General features: G+C 41.1%; 1 protein-coding gene and 1 pseudogene across 1 annotated transcript; one reads left to right on the top strand and one right to left on the bottom strand.

Moving 5' to 3' along the window:
• LOC107636249 (sugar transport protein 14-like) lies at positions 826–3,497 on the top strand. Its single transcript, XM_016339771.2, has 3 exons — positions 826–847; positions 2,233–2,951; positions 3,040–3,497. Exons 1-3 carry the CDS (start codon positions 826–828, stop codon positions 3,481–3,483), a joined length of 1,185 nt encoding a protein of 394 aa, XP_016195257.1. The 3' UTR covers positions 3,484–3,497.
• LOC107636248 lies at positions 5,979–8,190 on the bottom strand (annotated as a pseudogene).

Below are 9,660 nucleotides of genomic sequence, written 5' to 3' on the forward strand. Positions count from 1 at the left end.
AAATCAAAGATTACAATCATAGAAAGAGAATAATGCACACAAGAATGAAAATAAGTGGTTATATGATGTAACTACACCATTAAGCTCAAATCTCACATGCTTGTATTCTTAGCTCAAAAACATGATCCACAATGTGTATAATTCAAGCAAGTTCTAAAAAAAAAATTTTAATCAATTGGGGTGCCCTAAAGATGAATTTCTTGGAAAATATCATGATTTTGACTAAGCTTAATATATACATATACAATGCAACCAAAAATCCTAAAAGACCTAAAATTGAGATGCAAAAGTGTTGGGATTAGAAATTTGTCACCCAAAAAATTGCTGAGTGGTCGGACGACCTCCCCACACTTAAAAGTTTGCACCGTCCTCGGTGCACTCAAAGATGAGCAAGGGGTACGACGACTTTCCTAGTTGCCACCTTCAGCTGGTGGGTCAACCGGTTGCTGCGTGTTCTTCTCCCGCTTCCATTTTTGCTTATGGGGACTCCTCCATAAAAAATAGAAAGGAGGATAGTAAGAAAAATAAATGCAAAAGCAAGGAAGCGTAAATTGTTGGGATAAGGTAAAAACCACTAGAATGGAGTGAGTGAATTATTGTGACATTGATGAAAAATAGGTGTGTGGGTCCTAGATTGCATGCGGTTTAGAACTCACACCCTAGTATTTAAAAGCCATGTCACAATTATACAATAGAAAGCATACGCTTCACTTATTCTAGTGTGCTTGAGATACTTCAAAAGACTTGTAAGTTAAGATAAGCAAACAAGTAATAAAGAAGCATGAAAGCATCCAAGCAATTAATCAAGCAATTGTGAAATAGATAATGGATGGACATTGGTTGATGTGTAAGTAAACTTAGTGAACAAAATGGTATATGAAACTTATACAACACTCAATGAGACATATTGAAGTTGTTGCAACACCTAAGTGACATAAGGGTGGAAGACATGGGTGCTATGGAACTTAGAAAAGAGACGTAAGAGTTAAAATCAATCACATAGCAAGCATGGTCCACAAAGCTTGAAAAGCTCAAAAATATATCACCAGGTAAGCTTTTGATCCGATTTCACAATTCCAAAATCTCAATGCATGAAATAGGTGATGTTCAATCCTAAACAAGCACCCTAAAAAAAATGCATTGATAATGTACAATTGCCTAACAATGGATGATGGAATGCATGGTAGCCAAAACATGCAATTCAAAAGAGTTAAGAAGCTTAAAGGCAATGTAACATGTACTTGGTATTCACAAATGTTGAACATGAAAACTCAAAACCAAGTACCCAAATGTGTCCTAAACAAAGAAATCCAACAATGAAAATTAAAAACAATGATGTTAAAAGAACATCTCATCAATAATCAGCAGCAAGAAATAGTAACAAGATTAATAATCCAACACTTATAATGAAAAATAGAAAAATAACAAAAAAAATTAAACTAAATAACTACTAATCAACTAACTAAAAGAAATGGTTATAAGTGGTGTTTGGTAGTGTTGGATGATGGTTGAAGAGGGGAAAGAATAGAAGAGAAGAAAGAAGAAGGCAAGAAATGGAAAGAAGAGAAGAAAAGAAGAAGGTTGATGCAGCGTAATCCACGCATACGCGTAGAGGGGCGCGTAAGCGTGGTGAGGTGAAATGGAATCGACGCGTACGCGTAGGTCACGCGTACGCGTAGGTCACGCATACGCGTGGGTAGAGTTGTGCCTCAGGCACAAAGTTAGCATGAGGCGGGCACAACTTTCGATTTCATGTATGGAGGGGTGAAACTTCTGGAACCATGCGTACGCGTGGGGCACGCGTGCGCGTGGATGGTCGAAGATACTTGGGCCACGCATACGCGTGGGCTGGTGCTCTGTTTTTTAAAAGTTTTTCTATATTTTTGCACCAAACCAAGCATTCAAAACCTCCAAACAACTACCAAAATATCATAAAACCTTATTTAACATCCTAGACTCCCAATTAAACTCAAATAATCAAGCTACGCCTTTTAAGACTCCCTCTCCTATACAGAACCTCGGTCACACACCATAGCCATCTTTATGATTGGGTTCTGGATGTTGGACACGTCGATCAACATGATCCAGGTCCCCAGTTGAGCCTTCTTTGGTGACCTTATTGCTAGTGACCAACAAAAAACCTAACAAGCAAACACGCTCTTCGCATTCTTTATGGCAGTAGGAAGCGTGCTAGGTTAATTGGCCACGTTCCTTCATAGATTCTTGACTAAGTTGCCAAACTCAATGCAGCTGCACAGAATATTGCAATGCTCATCATTGGCAGGGTCCTACTTGGAGGAGGCATTGGCTTTGGCAACCAAGTTGTACCCTTGTATCTTTCTGAAATGGCTCCGACAAGGAATCGAGGAGTAGTCAACCAACTCTTTCAGTTCACAACCTGTTTTGGAATCTTGGTTGCAAACCTCATCAACTATTTTACTAACGAAATACATCCCCATGGATGGAGAATCTCGCTGGGCTTGGCAGTTATTCCGGCACTTCTGATGCTTGTTGGAGGTATTTTCTGTGCCGAGACACCTAACAGTCTTGTGGAACAAGGAAGATTCGACGAGGCAAGAAAAGTATTGGAGAAAGTAAGAGGGACTAAGAATGTTGATGTCGAATATCAAGATCTTGTTGAAGCCAGTGAAGAAGCACAGGCTGCCACTAGCCCCTTTAGGACACTCCTGAAGAGGAAGTACAGACCCCAACTTGTGATAGGAGCCTTGGGGATTCCAGCATTCCAGCAACTAACTGGCAATAACTCCATCCTCTTTTATACTCCTGTCATTTTCCAGAGTATTGGGTTTGGTTCTAATGCGTCACTGTTTTCATCTTTTATCACCAATGGAGCTCTCCTCGTCGCCACAATCATCTCAATGTTTTTAGTCGACAAGTTTGGTAGAAGGAAGTTCTTTCTGGAAGCTGGTTTTGAAATGATATGCTGCATGGTAAGTATTATTGCTTGTTTATGCTGCTGTCCTAGTTGTTTATGCTGATTAATTGCTTATTGGACCCTCTGGTTTGGTTGATTTTCAGATTGCTACTGCTGTAGCTTTGGCTCTGGATTTCGGACATGGCAAAGAACTTTCTAAAAGCATCAGTTACTTTCTTTTTATTGTGATATTCTTATTTGTGTTAGCTTATGGAAGATCTTGGGGTCCACTAGGATGGTTAGTTCCTAGAGAGCTCTTCCCATTGGAGATAAGATCAGCAACACAGAGTATAGTAGTGTGTGTCAACATGATCTTCACTGCACTTGTAGCACAGTTGTTCCTCATGTCACTTTGTCACCTCAAATATGGGATCTTCTTGCTGTTTGCTGGCTTAATTGTCTTCATGAGTATGTTTATCTTCTTCCTCTTGCCGGAAACAAAGCAAGTTCCAATTGAAAAAAATTATCTCCTCTTTGAAAACCACCGGTTCTGGAAGAACATTGTAGGACAAAGGGACCAACACCATGGGAAGACAGCTGCTGTTTAAGAGCCTCAATGAAGTTATGTGATGAACGGATAATTTATACGCTTTTTGGCATTGTTTTTAGGTAGTTTTTAGTAGGATCTAACTACTTTTAGGGATGTTTTTATTAGATTTCATGCAAAAATCATATTTCTAGACTTTACTATGAGTTTGTGTATTTTTCTGTGATTTCAAGTATTTTCTGGCTGAAATTGAGGGATCTGAGCAAAAATCTAATTCAGGCTAAAAAATGACTGTTGATGCTGTTGGATTCTGACCTCCCTGCACTCGAAGTGGATTTTCTGGAGCTACAGAACTCCAAATGGTGCACTCTCAATTGAGTTGGAAAGTAGACATCCAGGGCTTTCCAGCAAAATATAATAGTCCATACTTTATTCAAGTTTAGATGATGCAAACTGGCGTTCAACGCCAGCTCCATGCTACATTCTGGAGTAAAACGCCAGAAACACGTCACAAACCAGAGTTAAATGCCAAAAACACGTTACAACTTGGCGTTTAACTCCAAGAAAAGCCTCTGCACGTGTAAAGCTCAAGCTCAGCCCAAGCACACACCAAGTGGGCCCCGAAAGTGGATTTCTGCATCAATTGCTTATCTCTGTAACCCTAGTAGCTAGTTTAGTATAAATAGGACTTATTACTATTGTATTAGACATTCTGGATTTGATAGTTTCATATTTGGGGAGGCTGGCCATTCGGCCATGCCTGGACCTCCAGATCACTTATGTATTTTCAACGGTGGAGTTTCTACACACCATAGATTAAGGTGTGGAGCTCTGCTGTACCTCGAGTATTAATGCAAAGTACTATTGTTCTTCTATTCAATTCACACTTATTCTTATTCTAAGATATCCATTCGCACCCAAGAACCTGATGAATGTGATGATTATGTGACGCTCATCACCATTCTCACTTATGAACGTGTGCCTGACAACCACTTCCGTTCTACATGAAAACAAGCTTGAATGAGTATCTCTTGGATTCCTGATCCATGCGTGTGGTTGCCTCTCCTGACAACAGAGCCTTCCATTCTGTGAGGTCAGAGTCCTCGTGGTATAAGCTAGAATCCATTGGCAGCATTCTTGAGAATTCGGAAAGTCTAAACCTTGTCTGTGGTATTCCGAGTAGGATTCAGGGATTGAATGACTGTGACGAGCTTCAAACTCGCGACTGTAGGGCATAGTGATAGACGCAAAAGGATAGTAAATCCTATTCCTACATGATCGAGAACCGACAGATGATTAGCCGTGCAGTGACAGCGCACCTGGACCATTTTCACTGAGAGGACGGACGGTAGCCATTGACAACGGTGATCCCCCAACATACAGCTTGCCATGGAAAGGAGTAAGCATGATTGGATGAAAGCAGTGGAAAAGCAGAGATTCGAAAGGAGCACAGTATCTTCATGCGCTTATATGAAATTCCCACCAATGAATTACATAAGTATCTCTATCTTTATTTTATGCTTTATTTATCTTTATATTTTCGAAAACTCCATAACCATTTGAATCTGCCTGACTGAGATTTACAAGATGACCATAGCTTGCTTCATACCAACAATCTCCGTGGGATCGACCCTTACTCACGTAAGGTTTATTACTTGGACGACCCAGTGCACTTGCTGGTTAGTTGTGCGAAGTTGTGAAAAAGAGTGATATTACAATTGTGCGTACTAAGTTGTTGGTGCCATTGAGATCACAATTTTGTGCACCATTATGCATGTTTGAATTGTCAAGTGTAAGTCAGACATGGTTAAGGTAAAACAGGCAATATAGAGGATGCTCATTGTTGGTGCCAGTTTCAATGCCTTTGCTCAGAAATTGAGGATGCTCATTGTTGGTCGCATGTTGCTTGGCTTCGGAATTGGATGTGCCAATCAGTCTGTTCCAATCTTTGTATCGGAGTTTGCTCCTTACAAATACAGAGGAGCCCTTAACATGATGTTCCAATTGGCCATCACCATTGGAATCTTTGTCGCCAACGTCTTCAACTATTTCTTCGCCAAGATGAAGAACGGTGAAGGCTGGTGCTACAGCTTGGATTTCGTGGCTATCCTCGCCGTCATGATCGTCATCGGCGCAATCTTTCTCCCCGACTCGCCGATACTATGCAAATCCCATCACATAGATATATATAAATCCCACCACAAGGAACGCGTACCATATTGGCAACATTCCTGGGTTTCCATCCAATCCAAATTTACTTGCTATCGTGGCGGTTATCACAATCTGACAGATAAACATCTAAGCACCGCCTTCGAGAAAGAGCTTGCGCCTTCCAACTTTATCAACGGTGAAGATTGAAACAAAGGTAGCAAGCGCATTAAAGCCACCGGTGATCATGGAAGCCATAAGAGAAGCGTTGCTGCCAAAACCAATGGTTCTAAACAAAACCAGAGCATAGAAAATAATCACATTCATGCCGGTGAGCTGCTGGAAGAAAGGAATGGCTATGGCCATCACGAGCTGAGGCCTATAATGCCTTTTCAAGAGAGTGGCCCATGGGTGTTTCACTACCATGGACGATTGACTCGCCTCAACAAGGTCCTTGAACTCTTTGTCCACGTCACTGGTTCCTCTATGATTAGCTCTTGCTTGGCTTTTTCATCTTTGCCACGCTCGATCAAGGAGCTCGGCGAGTCGGGGAGAAAGATTGCGCCGATGGCGATCATGACGGCGGGGACAGCCGCGAAACCCAAGCTGTAGCGCCAGCCTTCACCGTTCTTCATCTTGGCAAAGAAATAGTTGAAGACGTTGGCGACAAAGATTCCAATGGTGATGGCCAATTGGAACATCATGTTAAGGGCTCCTCTGTATTTGTAAGGAGCAACCTCCGACACATAGATTGGAACAGACTGATTGGCACATCCAATTCCGAAGCCAAGCAACATGCGACCAACAATGAGCATCCACACTTTCTGAGCAAAGGCATTGAAACCGGCACCAACAATGAGCATCCTCTGTATTGTCTGTTTTACCTTAACCATATCTGACGTACAGTTGACAATTCAAACATGTATAACTTCATTGAGGCTTTTAAACAGCAGCTGTCTTCCCATGGTGTTGGTCCCTTTGTCCTACAATGTTCTTCCAGAACCAGTGGTTTTCAAAGAGGAGATAAATTTCCTCAATTGGAACTTGCTTTGTTTCTGGCAAGAGGAAGAAGATACACATACTCATGAAGACAATTAAGCCAGCAAACAGCAAGAAGATCCCATATTTGAGGTGGCAAAGTGACATGAGGAACAACTATGCCACAAGTGCAGTAAAAATCATGTTGACACACACCATTATACTCTGTGCTGCTGATCTTATCTCCAATGGGAAGAGCTTTCTAGGAACCAACCATCCTAGTGGACCCCAGGATCTTCCATAAGCCAACACAAATAAGAATATCACAATAACAAGAAAGTAACTGACGCTTTTAGAAAGTTCTTTGCCATGTTCGAAATCCAGAGCCAAAGCTACAGCAGTAGCAATTTGAAAATCAACCAAACCAGAGGGTCCAATAAGCAATTAATCAGCATAAACAACTAGGACAGCATCATAAACAAGCAATAATACTTACCATGCAGCATATCATTTCAAAACCAGCTTCCAGAAAGAACTTCCTTCTACCAAACTTGTCGACTAAAAACATTGAGATGACTGTGGCGACGAGGGGAGCTCCATTGGTGATAAAAGATGAAAACAGTGACGCATTAGAACCAAACCCAATACTCTGGAAAATAACAGGAACATAAAAGAGGATGGAGTTATGGCCAGTTAGCTGCTGGAATGCCGGAATCCCCAAGGCTCCTATCACAAGTTAGGGTTTGTACTTCCTCTTCAGGAGTGTCCTAAAGGGGCTAGTGATAGCCTGTGCTTCTTCACTGGCTTCAACAAGATCTTGATATTCGGCAGCAACCTTCTTAGTCCCTCTTACTTTCTCCAATACTTTTCTTGCCTCGTCGAACCTTCCTTGTTCCACAAGACTGTTAGGTGTCTCGGCATAGAAAATACCTCCAACAAGCATCAGAAATGCCAGAATAGCCGCCAAGCCCAGCGCGATTCTCCATCCATGGGGATGTATTTCGTCAGTAAAATAGTTGATGAGGTTTGCAACCAAGATTCCAAAACAGGTTGTGAACTGAAAGAGTTGGTTGACTACTCCTCGATTCCTTGCCGGAGCCATTTCAGAAAGATACAAGGGTACAGCTTGGTTGCCAAAGCCAATGCCTCCTCCAAGAAAGACCCTGCCAATGATGAGCATCGCAATGTTCTGTGCAGCTGCATTGAGTTTGGCAACTTAGTCGGGAATCTCTGAAGGAACGTGGCCAAGTAACCTAGCATGCTTCCCACTGCCATGAAGAATGCGAAGAACGTCTTTGCTTGTCGGATTTTTCGTTGGTCGCTGGCGACAAGGTTACCAAAGAAGGCTCAACTAGGGACCTGGATCATGTTGATCGACGTGTCCAACATCCAGAACCCAATCATAAAGATGGCTATAGTGTGTGGCCGAGGTTCCATATAGGAGAGGGAGTCTTAAAAGGCGTAGCCAATGTCTGCGGAGAAGCTAATCATCAAAAGAGCTATGGTGAGGGCAACGGCACCGGCAAGGATAAAAGAACGGTGGCGCCTGAGTTTACAAGTGCATCATCTACTCTAGTAACGGAGGATGGGCTCGAGAACCAAGCTGAAAATGGGGCCGCCGAGCTAGACGAGAGAGATCCATCTTACAGGTACTCCGAAAATCTAGTAGGCGGGTATTAGCATTGATAGCTCTACAGCCGAGACAAAGTAGATTCCGGCAGCGATAATGGCCACCATGACTAGCTTACAGACTGGACTTGGTTGCACCAGTGGTGACCCCAATTACCCTTATTCCGGCTGCTCCAGTGTAGACTCCGATACCAATTGCGCCGGTGAGCTCATGACTATGTAGTGTTACGTTCGAGGGATGGAAAAAGTGACTGACAGAGAGCGCATTCGAGGGATGCTAAGAGAGCACTCGAGAGATGGAAAGTGTGTTTGACGGAGAGAGACAAAGGTGTTCGTGTTCTTCTTGTACAACACTAATTGGATGGGGAAGGAGGTATACGGTGGGAAGCTAAGGATGCAGCGTATAACATCGGTGTGTGGTATAGAGCTCAGGGTCTTTTGATAAACTGGGTGTTTATGGGTGTTATGTCTTTGGGTGTGGATCCCATTGCGTGTGCGCTTGGTAGCTCCAAGAACGTTTGGAAAATTCTCAATTTTATCCTTGATGGTGGCTTTTCATTCTCCATAGCAGTAAACACGCTTCCTACTACCATAAAGAATGAGAAGAACACGTTTGCTAGTCTGGTTTTTGGTTTGTCAGTAGCGGCAAAGTTCCCAAAGAATGAGATATCTACTTGTCCTGGGTGCAGGACAGAGCCACACTTGTCAAGAATAGTAGAAGAAGATGCAACATTTCAAGTTTGGCCGGAACTCATCGCACACTTTTGTCAGCCATTGCTATTTTCTAAATTTAATATATCCATTGACAAAATTAAACATCCAAATTTAATTGGCAAAAAGAGCAAAATTGAGTAAGCATAGTCCAAGAATCTATTGATGTTATCCCTAAACTCTTGGCTATGTCTTGGTAAACTTATCCAATTCTTGGAAAAACCTAATTGTTCATAGTGATATTACTATTAAACTAAGAATCTAGGTAGAAAAAATAATGTAATTTTTATGTCCGCTAACAACACCTTAAAAGAATATTAATAGAGGAATGAATTCTATTAATAGTTCAAAGGTAGGCAAACATTTCATCAAAAGAACAATATACATAAAAAAAAGTGCAAAAAAATAACATAAACATATAAAAGCAAATAAGTATAAGATAGAAATATCTTACGAGGTCATGACGCAACAATTTGCTATATATGCACAATTTGCACTTAGTGTTCACCAAAGATTCGTAAATATTTTTTATCAATCTCCTTCAAGAGAAAAAACAAATAAACACCAATATTAACAATTAATAATAACTAACTATATTAGAATAAAACAACAATAGCTAATGAGAGTAGTTTGTTTTAAGAGGACAACTAAAGAAAAATAATTAACATAAATTCTTTTGGAACAGCTTGATTTTTCATCCAAAAAAACAAGAAGGAATAATCAACATAAATTCTTAGAAAACTTAATATTTAAAATAAAATAAAAAAATAGT

Source organism: Arachis ipaensis, chromosome B04 (genome assembly GCF_000816755.2).
Source record: "Arachis ipaensis cultivar K30076 chromosome B04, Araip1.1, whole genome shotgun sequence".
NCBI lineage: Eukaryota > Viridiplantae > Streptophyta > Magnoliopsida > Fabales > Fabaceae > Arachis > Arachis ipaensis.

Bases quoted from the DNA above. Each gene is read 5' to 3' on its own strand.
- LOC107636249 (XM_016339771.2), top strand. From the start codon at position 826: ATGGATGGACATTGGTTGATGT. The intron at 848-2,232 runs GTAAGTAAACTT...TTCTTGACTAAG, and splicing joins GGATGGACATTGGTTGATGT to TTGCCAAACTCAATGCAGCT. The intron at 2,952-3,039 runs GTAAGTATTATT...GTTGATTTTCAG, and splicing joins TTGAAATGATATGCTGCATG to ATTGCTACTGCTGTAGCTTT.